We start from the raw sequence: 21763 nt of genomic DNA, 5'->3' as shown, positions 1-21763 counted from the left end.
CGATTTAACTTTACCAAAGTGACCATACTCGAAGTGGAAAAAATCATCCTGTCATTAAAGCCTTCTAACTGCCAGGGAGACTTATGCCCAGCACAGCTCATAAAAGATGCTGCCCGTGACCTTTCCCCATTTATCACTAAGCTAATCAACGCTTCCTTCTCCACCGGTTCCATCCCAACTAATTTAAAACAATCCTGGGTACTACCCCTACTAAAAAAAAAACACTCTTGACCCAGCAATACCTACTAACTATAGGCCTATAACAACGGTACCATTCCTTCTGAAAATTCTGGACAAGGTCGCCTATGTAAAAACACAGAAGCACCTGGAGGATCACCACTTGCTAGGAGCCAGACAATCAGGCTTCCGACCCCAACATGGGACCGAGACAGCTCTCATCGACCTTAAAACACAGATTGATCTGCTCAAAGACAATGGTCAAGCAGCTTTACTCCTCCTCCTTGACCCATCCGCAGCATTCGACTTGGTCGATCACTCGGTCCTCTGCACCCACCTCCACACGGCTGCCCATTTCTCCCCCGAGGCCATTACATGGATCAGATCCTTCCTTGATGGCAGAACCATGAGGGTCTTTTCGCTGACAGACGCGGCAGACCCCATACCCATCACCTGCGGTGTGCCTCAGGGTTCCTGTGTCTCCCCTACACTGTACAACATATTTACCAAGCCCCTTTTTGACGATCTGGATCATCTCGGTATCACCTAGACTAATTATGCAGATGATACCCAGATCCTCCTTCCGCTTTCTGGAGATTATGCAAAGGATTTGGCCTTGGTGAATAGGGTTTACATCATCATCCAGGCATGGATGGCCACTCACGGTCTATGCCTGAATGATGATAAAACGGAACTCATCACTCTGGGCACCAAAGCTAGCCTAAAGAAACAGAGCCCGGCATACTCGTCATTTATAATTGATGGTAATACCATCAGGGTTGGACACGAAGTCAAAACACTGGGTTTTTACTTGGGCTTTAATTTCAATTTTAGCAGACAAGTGAACTCACTAGCCTCCTCCACGTCCTATACTTGCCAAACCTTTTCTATCCGAGGCTAGTTGTCTGACCCTGGCCAGAGCCCTTATACTCTCCTGCTTGGACTACTGTAACGCCCTCTATCTTGGGTCCTCCAAGGCCGTCACTGGCAAGCTACAAACTCTCCAGAACAACGCACTCAGAGCGGCCTTGGGCATCTCAAGAAGAGACCACATTACAATACATAGCAAGCAACAAAATTGGATTCCCATCATAGACAAAATTTCCTTAAAAACTGCCTCACTAACCCATAAGTCCCTTAACAATGCGGCCCCTACCTATCTGATCAACAGATTTCATAGACTAACAACCATGAGACCGACTAGGATAGCATACAGAGACTGCCTCTCCGTCCCTTCTTACATACGATCAACTATAGGTGGCAATAGCTTCCCAGTGAAAGCGGCCAAGCTATGGAACTCCCTACCACCCACTCTTAGAATGGACCTACCCTACCAAAACTTCCGCTCAAAGCTGATGTCTTGGCTGAAGACAGCTATCATCTAGGACCTCTTGTCTCCCACCTTCACTTGGTCACTCTGGATACACAACTGTTAATTGTACATATGTTTATATTTACCGCTTATTGCTATTATTACTGTTTTCATACTTGTATATATTTTACTGTCTGTAACTAAGTCTTGCAAATTCTTGTATCTGCTGCGCCTTGTTACCCTTGGGCTTTTCGGCACATTATAAATAATAAACAAACAAACAAACACTAACAAAGGGGAGACACAGAATGCAGAGAATAATATATGTCCTGTGAGAAAGCTGAGGGTATTCTCACTCCTACTCCCCTTGGATCTTCTACGCATGTGGCCAGGGAAAGGCCATCGCTTTTGGATCCTGACCTTGGAGGCGGAAAAGCGAGGGAGGATCACCCGAGTGGAAGGTCCTTGGGGATTGGGTATGGGGCGCCCTTAGGCGAGACATGGTATCACCCTTTCCCTAGTGACAATCAACCTAACCCTCCCCCAACCGTTATGGGCTATTGTAAGCCAGTTCCCCACAATCTTAAGACCACCAAGACCAGTGAAGATGACCACTTTGGTACTGGGAAGAGGAAGATGCTTACTAAACATTGTGAGGGTCAGGCATGTCCCTCTGATTGTGGTCAGGCAGGGCTAATTGGTCGGCCCCACCTGCAGCCTGTCAAGGGGCTGCAGGTGTATAAATGGAGATCAGTCTGACGGAGAAAGAGGGAAGGAACGTGAGACATAGAGCAACATGCGAGGAGGCAGCTGTGGTGGGACTGGAGCAGCACAAGCCAGGACGCCGGCAAGACATCCAGTGGACTTGGGGGACCCGATGCAGCTGGCCGGTGTGGCTTCCTCAAACCTGGAAGCTTTAAGACTCCTGAGTGCGCAACAGGAGCTGCCGTGGAGCCGGAGCCGAGGGGACGCTGCCCTCATGCCGACCGAGGCACTGAAGCTGCCGGTATGCAGAGAGACGCACAAGGCAGGCGAGCTCGGCTCACGCTGCTAAAGCACAGAAGGCTGGTGAGTGTCTAGGCTCTGGGGCGCTCCAACAAGACCGCAAAGGAAAACCGGTCTGCAATAAGGAAACTGTGTTTTATTGAATATTCAACTAAAGAAAAACGTAACTTTGAACAATTAAAGGTTTATTGAATATTGAACTACAGAGAAAGCTAAATGTTCCTTGAATGCCGAACATAAGGGACATTTAAACATAAAAACAAAAAGGTGCACATTGCATCTTGAACGGAACAGAACTTTAAATCGGAACAATAAAAGTGCACACCTGAACACTGATCTGAATTGTGCACGTGTCAGAAGGATCTAATTCAAACATCAAAGACGAGTGGAGTGCGACAGTGAGTGTGGTTTGCCATGGTGCTGTGGTGCTCTGTCTTTCTTCAGTAGTTACTTTTTTGTGAGATGGACCCTACCCAACATTACTTAAAAACGCCTCCCATCGCGATAGCGCAACGCAGAGTGTGGCAATGTGTGATTTGCTGTGGTTCTCCTCAAGTCTTTCTTCAGTGCACACTTTTATTGTGGAGGCGTCCCCTAACCAAAGACAAGAGTATTCAGAAGGGGAAGAGTCAGTGACCCGTTTGAGAGTGAATGCAGTGTGACAATGTCACAGCTTGGCAGGAGGTGGGGAACACATGATGGCAGGGCCACAAGGTTAATAAGGAGAAGCCAAGGAAGTGCAAGAATACCCACAAAGCCCAGAGGACAATAAAAGGAGCTAAGTGAAGGTGACTTGGTGCACAGGAGCAAGTGCCAAGGAAACTTGTGTGTTTTCTGAAGAGTCCTGGGGCCCTGGTTGCGTGACCTGTAATGGGTGGACCGTGCGGTCTAACAACTGCGCCTAGTTCAGAGACCCCTGCACTCCGAACAACAGCCTAAAGAAACCACTGCACACGAGCTGGTTAAGTGGGCCCGAAAGAAGGTCCGGTTGACCTGGTATTTTGTTAAGACTCTTTTCTTTGGAAAAACTATACCAAGTAGAGGCGACATGACTGACGTCTTGGGGAAAGGAACCCTGAGGCTTCCAAGAACCAGATTTGTTATCTTGAGAGCAGAGTCTCAAGACCCCTTTTGCTTTTGGATTGTGTTACTTGTTACAATTTTGGAAGGGCACCCCAAGGATTGGTTCAGAACTGCATCGCCTTGAGCTAGGGTAAAAGGGTAAACTGAGTCTTTTTCGTGGCACTTTCTTGTACTTGGGGGGGGGGGGGGGTAGGGAAGGGAGCTTAAAGTAAGCTGTTAGCTGGAAGAAGCTTGAGTTGTACACCATTTCCTTTAACTGTGACATCCCTACCCATTGGTTAATTGTAGTTGTGAGGGCAAGAATAGGTTTTGGACATGGACAGACTTTTAAGTTGAACTCTTTAACTCCGACTTTCATTAGTTTTGTTCCGGTAGGGAAATCCCACCTTAGCAAAGGGCAAGTTGGACCTTCAACCATCCGGATATTTAAGTTAATAAACATATTTTATGTGAACTTTTCTGTGTGTACATCATGATGCCCTCACAGTCCCCAGAGGGCCTCAGTGATGACATCCTTTACCACGCAAAGGACAGAGCGGAACACATGCGCCTACTGGCAGCAGTCCTCCACGGGCTAGACAAAGCTGGCCTGACCATAAAGACGAATGCAAGTTACTCAAAGAAGAGCTGACCTTCTTTGGTTATGTGTTCAACAGCAAATGCGTATCAGCGGACGCCCTCAAGGTTGCCGACATTAAGGGAGCGGCGCCGCCCTCAGATGGTATCAGTCGGGCCACCAGGTTTGGGGAAGTGCTGGTCAGCTGGGCTTCTTCTGGAGCTGGGACCGACCTCTTCTTTGGCTTCCCCTTGGGTCGGGCCAGGAGTGTGCCCCTCTCGACCCATTTCCACTTCCATTGTCTATTCTTCTTCCCAGCCTCTTCTGTCAGATTGATCCAGGTTTTCTCTCTACACTGTCTTAAGGATCCTTTTGAACCATGATGCATTCCTCGTTATCGACTTTCCGGCGTGGCCATCTGTGATCATGGTCCCTTTCTGTCTGGTCACTGTCCAGGGGGTGGTGTTGAAAGGGCTCTCAGGTTTGGCTCTTTGGCTCTTAATGAGTTCTGGAGGACCTACACCTGACACCGCACCTCCAGCCCCACCGGTTCCACCCCCCCAACCTTGTGGTGGGACTTCCTGGCCCGTTGCTTGTTGTACATTTGTTCATTCGCTTTGATTCGCTTTGCGTGTGTCCTCTGTCACTGTCCTTCATCCAATTGCAGCGCTGGTTTGGTATGGAGAAGTGTAGCACCTTCCTGAACATGAGGTCTGCCAGGGGGGTGTCGGTTTTTGCATGAGGTGTTAAGCGGTAGTTTCTGACAAACCAGTATAGTTCAAATTTCCATGGGGCATTTTGGGCTTGGCAATCCCGAGGACTTTGATGTTCTCATGAACCGTTCGGCGTCCCTGTTCGCCTGGGGCCACCGCGGTGTGATGAGGTTGTGTACTATTTGAAGGTCATCCAGATATCTTGCGAATTCACCCCCTTGGAATGGGGGGCCCATTGTCACTTTTTATGGACTTGGGTAATCCATGTGTTGCACACATCTTCTCCAGGACTGGCAACACTGCTTCCGCCACTGTTGAGGGGACTACCTCCACTTCTGTGTACCAGAAGTACTCATCGATGGCCACGAGGAGGTAGGTCCCTTCATTCACAGTGCAGAAGTCAATGCTGAATGCCTGCCATCATGTGGGGCCTCTTGGGGCAGACTTTATCCATTTGGTCTCGGTGGTGCTCCTGTGGCCTTGCACGGTAGGCATGTGGATACGATTGCTTCCACTTCGGCATCCACCTGTGGAAACCACACACTGTCCCTTATTCGTGCTTTCGTCCTGACAATGCCTTAATGGCCCTCATGCGCGAGGGCAACTATCCAGTCCTGCAGATTGGGTGGCACCAGGATGTGCGTGCCCTTCAGTAGGAGTACCTCACTCCTGATGGACAATTTGTGGCAGACCGTGAACACCCTAGCCAAGAAGTACTTTGCAGCCATGGTATGATTGTGATTGTGTTGTAGAAAAGCGTTCAGCTCTCCTGCCAGGATTGCGTTCTTTACCAGGTTGCATCAGGAGTCACTGTTGTGGCATCCACTATGTTTGACAGACTGACTGCCTTTTGGTTTTGTTGCTTGATCGACAAGACAGATATGCACCTCAGTTATTTCTGCCGCTGTGGTGGCGGGAGGTTGCCTGGACAGGAAGTCTGCGCGATTGTCTGCTCCTGCCCGGTAGATGCGGTCAAAGTCACATTGTTGTAGTTGCAACAGCCACTTCCCAATACATGCTGGGGGCTGAGGCATCAACCCAGTGAAGATTGGGAACCAGCAGCTTGTGGTCTGTGTAGGTCTTAACATTTCTGTCAGTACAGGTGAAAATGCCTGCATCTCCACGGGACAGGCATGGCTTCTTTTTCAATGTGCGAGTAGCATTGTTCTTTGGGGGGGGTCAGAACCTGGGATGCGTATGCCACCTATTTGATCACCCCTGTAGGAGAGTGTTTTTTTTTCTTTTTTTACTAAGATGTCTCCCAACCCCACCGGGCTCATGCCCACGTTCAGCTCTGTTTGGAGGCGAGTTTCGTAGTATGCAATGGTGGTACTGGCAGACAGTGACTCTTTGATAGCCTTGAATGCTTCTTGAAGCGGCTTTCTCCCCTCCCATTTGGTGCCTGATTTGGTCATGGCTCGCAGCGGTTCTGAGAGCCTCGTTAATTTGTTGATGACCCTCCCGCGGCACGTGGCCATCCCCAGGAAGCTGCGCACCTCTGTAGGCGTGGCTTCCATCATCAAGCGCTCTGGAGACTGGAGATGAACCTCCCATGCCACTTGCTACAGGTCTGGGAGTGGGCCCACTTGTTGTGATTCTTTAAATGGCGTCTGGTGCATTGGTGGGGAGACACTGACCCTATTTTGGGACTTTTTATGCTAGTTTGCTTCCGAGGGGTGCACATGCTTTTTGGTTTACTTCTCAAGCTCTGCATCATGCAGAAGACCTTGCTCCCCTTGTTATGCCTCTGCCACCTGGGCGATACTTTCCTTTGTCACTAGTGTTGTTGATCATAATGCAGGCATGTTCATGAGTGCTCCGGTGTGTGGGTGTGAGGGCCCGGAGCGGGGACTTGCGCGCTGCGCCTTATAAATGGGGCACCCGCCAACTTGGTTGCTTACTCATGACTGCCGTTCCCTGTGCAGGAGCCGGCGTTGCTACGTTTATTTTCTTGTCCCGCTCTAACGCAGTGACATGATCCAGTGTATAAAATCCTCTTCAACTATCTTGTATTTATTTTGTATAATTCTGTTGAAACCTCTCCGCAATCTGCTAGGAAACCATACTAGACACGCAACATGCCCTTTCGGTTGTATATGGGGCAGCGTTGGCGTGTCTTGAAGGCATCTGAGCTTCACGCCTGCTCCCGAGCGAGAGGTCATGATGAGCTTCTGCGCATGCGTGCCTTTAACGCGTGTACACTCGACCACTTCTTGACTAGGTGGGAGCTTCAGGGCTCCCATGGATACTGGGCTTCTGTGATGGCGAGCAGCCTGCACCAGTAATCTTATATATTGGCTCCGAAAAGATGAAGGTACAAAAGGAACAAGAACTCTGATCTCCCATGCTCATCCGAGCCCTGCCCTGGGAAGGCAGTGTTGGCTGCAAGCTCGGCTTGAATCCATGATACTCGACGGCAAAAAAGAAACTATTATTAATGTTAAAGATATTTGTACTGTGCACTGACACCAACTGAGTGGTCCCAGGCGCTCTGGCGGATCTGAAAGAGAAGGTGTGAAAAATAAAGGGGTGAAGTCGGGGTTTAGTAGGGTGTAGTGGGAATAGAAACTGAAGCTGCCAACAGGACATCACAACTCTGTTTGGTTTGCACCGTTAGCTGAAGTGCGATTTTCCGTCTGTGCAAATTCCCATGCGCTGTTCTGCTGGGTTATGTGCTGTTTGTCTGATGTTGTAATGTGGTGAAGTACGTGCAGATTGCTGTGCAGAGAAGTGGCTGTGTGAGTTTCTGTATGAGAAGTGTTTGTGGAAAGTTGAGGTTTTATAGATGGGTTAGCAGGTTTTCCTTGCCTCTTTGTCTTTGCGATTCTGTGCTCAACATCTATGAATATCCTGTGTTTGGTATTGTAGTTTGTCCCCTAGTTGGCAGGCACGTTAATTGAGTGGTAGTTTTCCTCTGTATTACTCTAGTGGTATGTGTACCTGGCTGATGCAGTCGTGGTCCCCCGCCCTGGTGTTGGCAATGTTTAGGTTAGAGGATTCTGGTCCCTCCCTGCCCATCCTGTGCGGGGTCCTTTCCTACCTAAGTTTCCTCCATGGATTAACTGCTGGAAATGGGTGGTCAGGGTGTCCCGTTCTTCCCCTCTGCCCCCACAACCCTCCAGTTAGGGAAGATTAAGTTGGAGGGGGTGGTCACTGGTCATGGGTTCCTCCCTGGGATTTGTGTTTCCCGCTGGGTCGGTGCCTCCTAGTCATTTCCTTCTGGTTCTGGTGCAAAGAGACAAGTTTTGAGTAGATTTCTGAATTCAAGATGATCCCTTGTGTTGCATATCTTTTTTTGGTAGGTGATTCCAGTTTATTGCTGCCAGGTGAGAGAAAGACAATCCTCCACATTCTCTTTTAATTGTATGGTTTTGGTACTAGGTGAATATCATTGCTTGAGTATTTATAAATACACTTAAAATCCCTCAAGGAAAATTCAAGGATTAGATGAAGCGTTTACAAAACACAGAGCTAAAGAAAAAAGGTACTTGCAGCCTTAAAGAGCAGTCGTGGAGGAGAGGACATGAGGTCATGGCCAGTCCTGCAAGGGGATTCGGCCATGGTTGTTGGGGATTCGGCCATGGTTGTTGTTGGTTAGTGTTTGTGTTGTGCATTCAAACAAAACAATTGGGAAGGCCTAATATCTCTGGGAAATGTAGTTTATTGTTTTACGTTTTAGTGCTGAAAGTTTAAAGCAAAGAAGTGATGCCTATTGCCCACCTCCAGGTTGTCTTAATTGTATTTTTATGAACAATAGGTTAGGTATATTGGGTGTAAATGTTTACAAAAAGTACTCTGCAGTGACTTTCAACACTGATAAGGATGATTCCCACAACACATTTTTTTAAAACAATTTTATTGATTTTTATCACAGCAACCAACAAAAACTTGCAGTACATGTCATAATTATACCAAAATGTGCCTATATCCTTCTGTGTCTACTGCCTAACCCTGTCCCCCCCCCCCCCACTCGAGCTTACTCCACTTCATGGTCCACGTTTAAATCTCTTTGGGGGGTGCCCCATTCTGCGTCCTCAGCGGAATCCTGGTCACTCGGCCAGTCTTGGGTGGATCCATACAATGTGGCCACTAAGTGTTCCAGGCCATCAGGGTTGCTGCTTCTTCTTCCCCTCCTCTATTACCCACCTCTTGCCACACTACCGTTTCTGCTTCCGCCCATTTCTGGAGATCTTTCCACCAAATTTCTATCTTTGATCTATTATATGCCTTCCAGCCCATGGCAATTCTACGCTTGGCAAGTATGTATGCCAAGTCCTTTAATTTACTCATATATTTTTAATTTACGTGGTCTAGGGAACCCTCCTATCAGACATGCCCACACAGATTCAACATTTATCTTGACCCCTTTTTCTCCCAACAGGTAAGCTATTTCGCCCTTGAACTTCCCAATCTCTGGACATGCCCAGAACGATTCCCACAACACATTTGTTATATATTGACATGTACTGTTGAGGAATTTGTAACATTACAATGACCTACTACATTCTCCCAGAATTATTTCAACAGTCGGTTTACCTGCAAGTTCTGAAAGGCAAGACCAATAATATTTGTAAACTGCTTAACCATTTCTTATTTTGTATCCCTAACCCACCAGTGTGTGTGTTTTCTTTTTTTTGGAGGGGGGAGGGGATTTTGTAAATGCAGGGACAATTTTAAATATCATTTGTTTTTCATTGATTGCCAACAGTGCTCAGGCACTCATTACCTCATCAAAAGCATTCTTTATATTTTAAAATGCCACAAACCCCATAGATGTTCTTAATTTCTTAAGCTGGAACCTGACCAGCTTCGTTCCAGCGCGGCTGTGATTTAAAGGGAAAATCACAGAGTAGGGGCAAAAGAGAAATTGGAGGGAGGGAGAATCTCTGAAAGAATGGTAGAACTGCATAGGTCATTTGTAGGTCAGGCGGTGCCTAACATGTGCCAGAACGCCACTTGCTGGCATTTTGGGGGTGACCTCTGCCGTCTTTCTCGCCACAGTATTCCGTAGATTCCCAGCAATGGATTGAGATATTAATGTGATTGTTCTTTGTTTTTCTTCTCTTGTGAATTTGGCTGCAGAGATTCAGGAGTATGCCCGGGAGATTGGCTTGGACCCTGAAAATGAGCCAGAGCTCATGTGGCTGGCCAGGGAAGGTATCGTGGCCCCCTTACCTGCAGAGTGGAAGCCTTGGTGAGTCCATATTGAAGCCACTTGAAAGCTACATAGTAAAGCATTGCATCTCAAAATCCTCAATGTCTTCCATCTTAAAAATCCCTAAAAAAATCCCTAAAAAAACTTGACCCCAACTACGCCACCTTCAATATCGACAACAACGACATTAAAGTGGTACCGGCTGTCAAAACAACACTTGGCTTCTATCTCGACTCTGCGCTTTCCCTTAAGAAGCAAATCAATTCACTATCATCCTCAACAGCTTATACCTGCAAATTGATCCGAGCTTGCAGACCATTCCTCTCTGAAACCAGCCGCATCACCCTAGCCAACGCACTCATACTATCGAGACTGGACTATTGCAACGCACTTTATGCGGGTTCCAATAAATACATCTTAGACAAACTACAAAGACTCCAAAACAATGCTCTAAGAGCAGCTCTCAATATTCCTAACAGAGAGCACATTTCTGCATTCAGAAGAAATGCTCACTGGCTCAACATAAAACAGAGTCCTCCTCAAAACACTCTCCCTGACCTCCAAATGTCATAACAACATTGCGCCCCCGTATCTTACAGAGAGAATCAATAGGAAAACCTCTAACTGACCCATGAGGTCACCCAACGCCTTCACCCTTGAGATTCCTAGGTACAAACTGAACACAGCTGGCGGCTCCAGCTTCCCAGTTACAGCTGCCCAATCCTGGAACAAACTCCCACTTGAGCTCAGATCTGACCAACCCTACCCCGCATTCAGGCGTAAACTCCTTGCATGGCTATGGTCCAATGATGCCTAAACCCAGCGCCAGAGATATCTTCCCCCACCCAGATAGCACACCATACCTCCCACCAACCGCGTATATGTCATCCCACCACCAGCAGATACTCCAAATACCTCTCTCAGTAACCCTATCACCTACTACAGTCTAGTGAACTGTTGTCCATGCCTGTACTATAACCTGTATGTAAGCCTTTTTATTTTTTGTATATAAATACTGCGCATCTAAATCTTGTATATTCATAACAATGTGTAACTAAGCTGATTAGTATCCTTGTATTGCTTGCGCCCAACTACCTGCGGGTCTCGGCTGCACCATATCAAATAAACAAACATCTTGAGCATGCTCCATTTTATAATAACCAGTGTTTGCTCTCTTAAATTGCTGGCATGTGTGATACTGCACTTTTTGATCTATTTTACAATGTTCTGGTCATGGTGGAGACAATGCCTTTTTTGGACCTTCCAATAGAGATTAGCCTATTTCTTTTCAGATCCCTTTTTTTAATGTGACCCTGAGACCTTCTGTTACAACAGGTTTTAGACAGGGCTGTGGTGAGGGCTAGTACAGCCACTAAGGCTACGCTGATGCTGAGCAGTACGCCCAAAAGGGAAGCCAAAGGGACGGTGGAGTGGCAGGGCAGTCAGGCTTAACTCTGGGAAGGAGAAGTTGGTTGACATAAATGTACAATTAGTCCAGACTCTTCTCTATAGAAAATACACCACATGGGTATTCTGAAAAATATGCACTTTTAATGTTACACATATATATTGACCTCTTATAGTTAAATACGTACTTTAGCAATAAAATGTACAGTATACAACTACCTAGTGTATTATAAAAACAGTAAATGCAATAAAGACACAACATACCTCCTTATATTATGTTGTAGGTCCTCTACCTCGATCTAGGCAATTCATATTTAAAGAGAAGAGTTGGAAAGAAAAGGGAGATGTACGTTAAAACACATTTAACAGTCAAACGGGATCCCAATACAAACGCTAACCAAGTCAGAATTTCTAGACCTCTAGAACCTAGTGTTTAAGAAAATACAAATGCACACATCACAGTCAATCTTTCTAGAGGACCAGAACACCTTCTAAAATACAACCAGATGATACGATACATTTTGCTACACATACCAAGTGATCGCACTTCAGGGAAAAAGAAGTTGGCATCACCATAATACTAAGTGTAAATAGGCATTCACATTTACAGAAGCGGAAGACATGACTTTAAAAAAGAAAAAATACATTAATCATTACAGATGAGAAACAGAATTCCTTTTTTTTGGCCAAAAATTCACTGGATCCAAACGGGATACATGAAAAATGTCCAGGGACAGTTCAGTACCCCCAAACTCACTTTAGAAGAGTTTCAGGTGGTTGCATCTGATTTATTTACGAACTAAAAAATGAAGAATGCAGTTTTAACTAATCCAAAACAACAAAACTATATCACATTTTTGTGTTTCTTTTTGGGGGTGAGGGAGGGCCAAATCCCTGTTTCCCTTTGTTTTAAACCTACTCCTCACCAGATTTAACCCAACCACACCCCCAAATATATATTTTCTTAAATCGATATTTTTTTCGTTTTTGATTAGTTAAAATTTCATTCTTCGTTTTCAATTAATTAAAATCACTCCATACCGTTTCAGGTGAGTAGAATCTTACCCTAAAAGTCAATGAAGCAGGCAGGAGAACCTGAAACAGTAGGCTTATGTGGCTCAAATGACAAAAGGGTGGCAACCAGCAGAAGACAGTCCCACAAACAAGATGTAAGTGGAAGACCATGCTGGCCCGGAAGAGCAGATATGGTGGTGTTGGTCTTAACACCCTTTCAGGCGATGACAGCAACAAGTACCAAGGCATACACCATTGTGGGTAAATTTCAGGAAGCATCAGTAAAATGGCCTAGAGACAGTCCCAGCATGGAAGGCCTGACCCAACACCCAGTTTGTGCAAGCAGGAGGATGGAAGGGGTCCAGGAAGGACAGCCAGGAGCTGAAAACCCAAACTGGAGCTCAAACAAGGACACAGCATTGAGCCATTATGTGCACGTGTTTTTAAAAATGCAGCAATTGTGGAAAATCCTCAAGCAGGTGGGTAAACCTGCTTTTTCCAAAAATTCCAAAACAGAATTGGGTTTAGCTACAGGGTTCCCCCTTAAGTACCACCACTTGCACCTTCTCTGCATGCATCTATTTTTGCTTTGTGGCCTCTTGCCTAGATGTATGTTCCCCCCACTCTGTCTCTTATTCTCTGTTAAGGCGTTTTTTGCACAACCCTCTGAGCACTGTACAACCACTAGCCTTAAGGTAGGGCAGAGCACCTAGCCCAAAACAGAAGTCAAACCAGAGTAGTCTGGTTTAGTTCCAGGTGTGTCTGGGACAAAGGTTTAATTAGTCCACACACTTAAATCATGGAAAATACACCACACTGGTATACTGAAACATATACACATGTATTATGTTAAACCAATACACACACCTCTATTTGTCAAATAAGTACTTTAGTAAACAAAACACAAGTACAAATTGCCTAGTATATAAGAATAGTAAATGGCATAAATACACATGACACTCTTATACAATATTGCCGGCCCAGTATCTGGTGGTAGACACATTACTTATAAAGACAAATGGTTATGTGAGGAACCAGGAATGAGACGCGGATACAGGGGATTCATGGTTTTGGCCAAAGTCGTTTATTAAAATAAAACGGGGTTGGAAAATGCATCTGTCCCTATTCTAGGAGCTGTTAGCCTACCTAAAACAAAACTAAGGGTCTGTCCAATGTCAAGATGTCCAAAGCAAAACGTCCTGTGTCCGAAGTACTATTCTGGCCCTCACGTTCTAAAAATCAACTCTAAGGTGAAAAGGAAAAAAATATCTTGTGGCTTTATGTAGTGTATACATGTTCAAAAAGGAAATAAGAAACTCCAACACACAAGTTTGAGAAGGATAGAGTTCCTTGTTCCAGAGGGTGGTTCCCTTTCCCTGGATTTCTCTTCACTCTGGTTTATTCCTTCTAGAATATCTGTTCCTGAAGTTTCTCTTGATCAGCAACACAATTGGTATACAAAACAACTTGGCTGTTAGTGTATCTTGGTGGAATACCTGGTGTACTCTCCTGCCAGGCCCTTTCTCCCCTTCACTATATTTCAACACAGTGTTTTGCTAGTCTTGATATATCCTTGTCAGGACTTCCTTCGGTGATATATTTTTCACGCTGTCCAACTTGACCTTCTCTGGTATGCTTTCTTGCCAGGGCTTTCTTATATGAACAGGCTTGCAATTTGCATCTACATGGTATATTCTCCTGCCAGGGCTTTTTTCTATGAACCTATTTGCAACTTGCATCTGCCTGGTATAGTCGCGTGCCAGGGCCTCTCTCATGGGTGCATTACGCACAGTTCATAATCTTATATTTATCTTGTTCTGTTTTGAGTCTGCCTGGTATGCTATCATGCCACGGCTTTTCTTATAGGTATGCTGATACACTTACAAACTTAAGTCTCTTATATTTATTTGTCTCTTTAAAAATATTCACTTGCTCGTTCTTTCTCATATACTTCATCCACTGCTATTTGCTTTCGCCAGGGTTGCCAACACGCCTCAGTGTCCCTGCTTCCCTTGGGGGAACTCGCTGGCTCTTGGTGGCATGTTTAGGTTCTCCGGTGGCAATCCTGTGGTGGCTCTTAGGCTTTCCTCTCCCTCTTGCCGCCTCTGCTTCGTAGCTTCTGTGCCTTGCCTGGCTCCCGCTAGTCGGTTCTGCGCCTCTAATGGCTTCAGCGGTGTGGAGGCTGCCTATCGGTATCTGCAAATGCTCGGAAGCCTGTCTTCTGCTTCGGGCGTCCTAGCAGCGTGCCCTCCTCTGCAGTCCGCTCTTCTTGGCCTCTTCGGGAAGCCGGTTGGCTCCATGGAACTCGCACCAGCCCCACAATCCCTTGGTCGACAGAGAGAGGACTAGAGTTCTCCAGCCAGCCTCTCCTTGCCAGGAGATTTAAACTGGTGAACCAGCTTACATCGGTTCTGTTCCTGCAACAAATAGAGCGCAGCTTGTGCTCATGGCCTTCATTGATATTCACTGCTCGGCTCATCTTCTTCGTTACAGTATTCTCATGTTTACGGAAAGGGAAGTCAGTTCTTGATGACTTATATGAAGTCTTGCAGTGTTCCCAGTAGTCTTGAAGGGCAAGTCAGGCTTTGATGACTTGTATACAGAGTTTGTAAAAGGTTTTTCAGTAACCTTCCTAAGTGGCTGAGGGGAGGTATGACAATATGCCATTATGTCATGGGTGATGGAGGGGGTGTCCTCAAAAGTAAAAGGGGACACCATGTCTCGTCCAATATCATGTCACTCCCCTGAAGGTCTCCTCCCTCATATAGTCGCCCCTAGTGTTGGGATCAGGTAGTGGCTACTGTCTCCTGGCCACACGTGGAGAGGTTATCCCGGGAAAGGAGTGGGGACATAATCACATTGATCAGTGTGAAGAGAGGAGAACCAGACATTAAAACACAGTTAAAACAGTTAAAATATTATTTACAGGATCCCACTGCCAACAGTCACTGCGCGTCCATACCGCTAGGACATAGTATTGGGAAAATAGAAATGCACACATTACAGTGAAGGAAATACATCCTAGAGGGAGGAAAAAACAACGAGGAGCCACCAGAAGTCGGGAGGCCTTTATTATTACGCTTCAGGGAAAAATAAATAAAATGCCGGCATAATTAGTTACTTTGTAATCGGGCAATCCCTTGATTAGTAGTTCAATACATAGCTTTAAAAATTGATTTAAAATCACTAGTGCAAGAGTGGCACGGCCTGGATGCAGAAACAAAGTCTAGAGGCAGATAAGTACACCAAAAGGCATTCCTGGTTGATGGAAGAGATCAAGGACAAGTAAAACTATGGCAGGAGGCACAAGAGTAGACCGCAGAGCAAAGGAGAACAACATTGTGATGCACAAATGTCCGATATGGAATCCCCTTCAATGTGTGGATATGGCAGACCCTGCCTTTGATGATCTTTGACATTGGTGATGGTGTGGCGAGGAGATGCGTTTTATGACTTTTTGTCGAAGGTATGCACTGACATTCCATCTAATTCTGTGCCTTCTGGAAGGATGACTTTTGAAGCGAACTGCTACTTGTTCTGCAGGCTGTATTGTTACATTTTTAGACATTGCCTCACCCATGCTGTATTTGGGGTGGAATGGCTTCATTTTGTCCTACAGCCATGTAGGTTTGCTGGACTATCACAATTTGATATTTTTGACCATTATTGCTCTTTCTTCCTGTTTTTCTTCTTCTTTCTTCATATTCTGTTTATACTGTCCTGTGTTGTAATGTTGCCTACATTTCTTATAAAGTTCCATCTCATTAATGATTGTAAAGCGCTATAGAAATAAAAATAAACAAACAAAATGAACTTTTGGAGTTTCAGGTTTGGAAAATGTTCTCCATTAGAAATTAATTGGCCAAGATCAATAGACAATCCAGATGTATGAGGAAAAGGCAAGTAAGCCCCAGTTCTTCCGCACAGGTCCAGATTTGTTCTCAAATGATCCTTGAGAGGACCAGAGGAGACCCCAATAAAAAGTGCCAGGGTAACCAGGAGCCCCGGAAGAAGCAGCACAACCACCACAAAAGCCCCAATAGAAACCAGTGAGAAACTGCTGTTGAGACTCGCCTACGAATAGTCTTAGCAAAGGTCCAGTGGGACTCCTGAAGGTATGTTTTGTAATTAACCTACCACCCCAGGGACATGTACTCCGTGTTGATTCCTGAAAAGTCGTTTCCCGTAAGGATAAATAACCCAGTAAGTGCAAGGTTTGTTTTCCAGGTGTAGTTTACAAGATGTGACCTCCCAGAGACTTGAATCCTGGGCCAACAGCGACCCCCAACGATGAAGGACAAGAACAAACATTCCTTGACGTGACCACCTCTAGATTGAAGTAAATGCAGGCTTGAGGAAGACTCAGAAAAGGCAGCGGAACTGTGCAAAGCAGGTTCCATTGGCTCAGTGAACAAAGAGAGGGTGCTCGCCACAGACAATTATGCCATAGCGAAGAATATGTGCAGATGACCCAGGGCGGTCTTGAAGAGCAGACAGGGTAGGGTGTTAATGTCTCAACACCCTCCCAGGCAACGGCGGCGGCCAGCACCAAAACCGGAATGACCATGGCGGTAAAGCGGGAGGTTGGCAGTAAAACTGCGGGTTGATGGTCCCAGGACAAAACTACAGGCCCAGCGCAGGAGTACAGCCAGCAGGAGGACAGAAGGCCCAGAAAGTACCACCAGCAGCCAAAATTCCCAACCAGAAATCAGCCCAGGACACAGCCTATTATGGCCAAACCTAGTCCAAAGAATGCAGCAATGGCGGCAAATCTTCCAGCAGGTAAGTACACCTTGTGAGAAACCTGAAGGCACTTTCACCTCCACTCTGTAGGGATCTTCTGTTCAGGTGGCCAGAGAAGGGCCATCGCTTATTAAATCCAGACCCTGGGGGTGGACAAGTGAGGGAGGATCACCTGAGTGGAGGGTCCTTTGGAATTGGGGAGAGGGTGCCTGAGGGTGAGAAATGGTATCCCCCCTTTTCCAACACTGATTTCATTTTACCCTACTCTCCCTCAGCTTTTATAGGATATTGCCATGCATAGCCTGGCCTACCCTCTGAATTTACATCAAGTACTGGGACGAGGACGAAGCCTCCAAGTAATGCTGAACTCTCTTAGGAAACACCAGTATAGTACTGACGTGAGGAAATGGGCTATAAAGGAATAACATTACTCAAACAAACCTGTCCCATTTTATAGGGTCAGGCCAAGTCAGGCAATTAAGTTCGATACATCGCACCTACGAACTGTTATTGACTGCCAACTGTATAAAAGGAGAAAGCCCGGAGAGCAAAGAGTGCCTTGGGAGAGGAGCAGGAAGGAATCCAAGCCGAGATGTGGAACGGAAGAATTTGGAATGCCAAGGTGTTGCAGTGAAGCAGAGGGAAGTGGTCTGTGGGAGCATGGCGAGAGAATTGAGTCTCCGGAGAGCCGACAGCAATAGTAAGAAGAAGCCATGCAGACAGGCAGTCCCTTACTGGTGCCTCCAGACAGCTCGTTCCCTGGGTGGAGACGCGACCCAGGAGTCCTAAGGGCAGAAACAGCGAAGAAGCGGCAAAATCTCACTGAGCGACCGGGGAGTTTCATGTGTTCAGAAACCCGGTGCTTGAGTGAATGCAAGTGACTGGATCCAGTGTAGCAGAGTTTTTGCGTGCATTTGGCACGTATTCTGAGTGTCCGAATGCAGGCGAGAAGCCCTAACAAGAGGATAATAGAGTATAGAAGTGAACAATGACCTGAAAGCTAAAGTAAGTAAAACATTTTATCAGAGTGACTGCATACAAGGAAAGCCACGTGTTGCAAGGGTTTGCCCATTGTAAAGAGACCTTACAAGTATCAAGGACGAATAATGTGCAACAGAAAAGGGGAGCAAAATGAAGTGGGAGCAACACTTGAACAAGACACAATGAAGAGAGCTTGTGAAGTTAATGGCTGTAGAGAAGCCCCTTGATGCTCACACCAGAAGAAATATAACACACTAGGGCAAAAGGCCCATCATACCTCTTGTAAGGAGAACAAGGTTTAGTCTCATAAAAGATATACGTGCTAACAAAGAACTCTGCTGCCATAGAGTGCTCTGACGAAATCAGCATGGGCGTTAGCCCATAAAGGTAAAAAAAGCGTTGCTACTGACGTACATCAAATAGGTTGCAGATCCACGCAGCTGGTTGGTTTGATCCCTATACATGGGTGGCCTGCTCCAGGTGGGATGCCAGGTCATTGGTCCCAGCGTCTTCTGTTCATCTTCGACGTGGGGTTCTTCGTATGTCATTGGGCGCATGGCTCCTAATTGCCAATTATAAGTACAAATCAGAACCTTCCTGATCTGTGGCCTAATGGGCACCTGGTACTGCAGAAATGGGCGCAGGTAATACTTTTGAGGTCACAATAACTTGCAAACCCCTGCTCAAACCCAGACGCGTTGGCGCTGTTGCATTTATTCCCACCCCAGGATTCAAATGCGTTACTTTCACTCCCTGCCACCTCGCAGCACAAATCACTGGGGGCAAGGATATTCTGCTGCGATCTTTCTGATGAATTGGTGGACTAACAGTTTTATGGTTGGTCTGGGAATGCTGGGGTCTTGGGACAGGGGCATCTGGACACTATAACTTAAGGATTGGGCTGGGGAACATGAGAGGCTTGTGCCCTCCTTCTCATGGGATAACATCTTGCAGGGAGCTATCTGCCCCCTTATGGCCTTGCAGGGCACATTCCTTCTGGGATAAGAATGAACGGTTTGACTGTCTGTGGGGTTGGTCTTTCTCACTACTGCTTATGCTGCAACTCGACCCTGCATGCACTCTCCTCTCCCCCTGTTCTGAGCCTGGGCCTGCTGCCCCGGCTGCAACGCGGCACTAAGCCTCGATTTCAAAAATGGCAGCGAGTTTTGTAAGATGACGATTTACTCCCAACGCAAGCAATACCTAAACAGATAAATGTACCCATAAGGCAGCGTCTATCGACACCCCTCTCTCTCCAATAACCTTCCCAAATACCTACAACTCTTTCTTATGTCTCCTCTTCATCCGAATCCTCTTGGTGGCTTGGGACGACTGCCCCCGTTTCCCAACAGAGCATATGGTTGCGCAACCTGTAATGGGTGGATTGTGCAGTATCAACTGCGCCCAGACAAGATGACCCCAACTAACAATGAAGGTAATCAAGGAGACCAAGAAATCTGCTGTTGAATATTGCGAACTATTCAAAGTGCTTTCAGCTTTGGGAAAGGGAATCCAGAGCTCCTGTCAAATGACCTGAAGTCCCATTTAACAAATGATCATACAAAACATAGAAAACACAAACATTATTTAAGAGAAAGGTTCCTTTGGTCTGGGATGGAGACCAATATTAAAACCCTAATGCAAACCTGTATGACTTGTCAAAGTTGATACGTCTGTTCTACCTGCATGTTCTTATAGTGAAGGGATGGATGTGGATCGGAGTTCTTTCAAGGGAACAATTACACAAACTCTAGATAATGAAGAAAAAGAGTAACCTTTCCCATCAGAAAGCTCATCAGGTAGGATTAACTTTTCAGACGTTAAACACTCAGGCCATACTTCCCATCAGAAAATCTGTAGAAGGAAATTATTATCTTTTTTTGTCCTTTCGATTGTTGAATATTAGGGAGAGACAAGATGGTAATCTCTTTGTTTAGGCATATATATATATATGCCGCAATCAAAAATACAGCCTAAGAGGATGAAGTAAAATGTGTCCTTTGAATTTTTCCTATGACCACATTGAGATAACAAGGGGTCAACCACTAGGAATTCTAAGATACAACATATTAAGGAAACCTTTTTCCTATTCAGTCTCAGAAGACCATGGTTTGAAACCCATCTCAGTAAAGGGAAGGAATACAGAGCTGGGTCTTAAAACCTTTTGAAATAGAATCACAAGATTCTGACAAATGCACTACATTAGTAAATACAGCTAGAACCTCCACAGGTATGGGAATATCCAAAGTCAAAGAAGAAGAGAAGGGAAACGTGGTTTTAGGAAAACATTTTGAGGAAAACGTGGCATACTCTAATGGCTCAACAAGGAAGTTATTGGACATTCATCTTCCCAGATAAACCCATCTTTTCAAACAGGGATTGAAAAAGCTGAATCCCGGAGAGAACCAATAGAAAAAGAAACCTATCTTACAGTAATCCATTTCTTGATCCGTATCAGAGATGTTATTTGTGCAAAAGGTTTGGCCATCTAGTGAAAAACTGTCCTGTGAATATAGTTGAAACTTCCAACTCAATATCATCCATTCAACCCAATCAACCTCCAAACAAGTATAATGCCTTTTTGTATGAAAAGGGAAAGTCCACATATACAATCCCTGTGGTTTTAGAGGGAAAAATGATCTGGGTTGAATTAGACACTGGAAGTTAAGAAAGTGTCATAAGAACAGAAGTGTTTCCAACGGGGTGGTAAGAAGATAAACAGGAAAAAGTGATTTGTGTACATGGCCATTCTCGGGAATACCCATTGACTCAAATTCCTATAACATAGAAAGTGTAAAGGCCCATCCCCGTTTTAGCACATGCAATACAAATAAAATAGACACACCCCAACAGGGAATGAGACTAAGGGAACAGGCTGCGAGATTTAGTCTTTCTTTATAAAGAATTGGCATCTAGAGAACTCTGCTGCCCGAGAGTGCTCTGGCAAACAATTCACTTACAATTGATTATAAGGGCAGAAGTGTCATAAATGATGTCGGACATGAATGTTGCAAAGTCCATTATGATTGGACACAAGCTTGCATTGTGTAGGCGCATATAGGTGCTGCTGCTCCATGGTTGGCTGCTGGGTTGGCGGGAGGGTGAGCGTCACAAGGTTCATCTGTCTGTGTCCAGGCGGGGTGAGGGTCAGGTTGCTGTGAGGCAGGGTGGCCGCTAACTAAGCTAACATAATACACTACCATCAAACATGCACTAAACAGTAGTCATTACCACTCCTTTGAGCAAATCATCATAAACCTATAAATTGTATTCATGTAATCGCACCATTACTTATTGGGACTTATATGGGGTACCAGGGTAAGGGTCTTGACCAGTACGATAACATCAACTGCGGGGTGGGTCTGGACTTATCAAAGAGGCTGGTGGCAAGTTGACATTTGTTAGTTACAAAGAGCAATATACTGTGACAGAGGTCTGATTTTAGCTAAGGGCACGCTGAGGTGGGCTTCATGGCAGGGTCACATATCTGGTACATCAAGAAAATATCTTGCAGGGACACAGGGTTACACTGGCAGTAATTTTCCAACAGCAAGGGTGAGTGGGCACAGGCAGGTTTGTGGAGATGGACGAGCTACAAGGCCTGGCTCAGGCCGGTT

At 45.8% G+C, this 21763-nt stretch overlaps 1 protein-coding gene across 4 annotated transcripts in view; it reads left to right on the top strand.

Moving 5' to 3' along the window:
- CEP164 (centrosomal protein 164) overlaps positions 1 to 21763 on the top strand; it is a 586844-nt gene that overhangs the window by 119472 nt on the left and 445609 nt on the right. For all 4 annotated transcript variants that reach the window (XM_069614472.1, XM_069614471.1, XM_069614470.1 and 1 more), the window contains exon 3: positions 9929 to 10040. In XM_069614472.1, coding sequence (XP_069470573.1) covers positions 9929 to 10040 — 112 coding nt within the window. The remainder of the gene's footprint in view (positions 1 to 9928; positions 10041 to 21763) is intronic.

Source organism: Ambystoma mexicanum, chromosome 9 (genome assembly GCF_040938575.1).
Source record: "Ambystoma mexicanum isolate Mex_15411 chromosome 9, UKY_AmexF1_1, whole genome shotgun sequence".
Classification (NCBI taxonomy): domain Eukaryota; kingdom Metazoa; phylum Chordata; class Amphibia; order Caudata; family Ambystomatidae; genus Ambystoma; species Ambystoma mexicanum.
The sequence above is the reverse complement of the archived record's forward strand: the minus strand, read 5'-3'. Positions and strand labels throughout refer to the sequence as shown.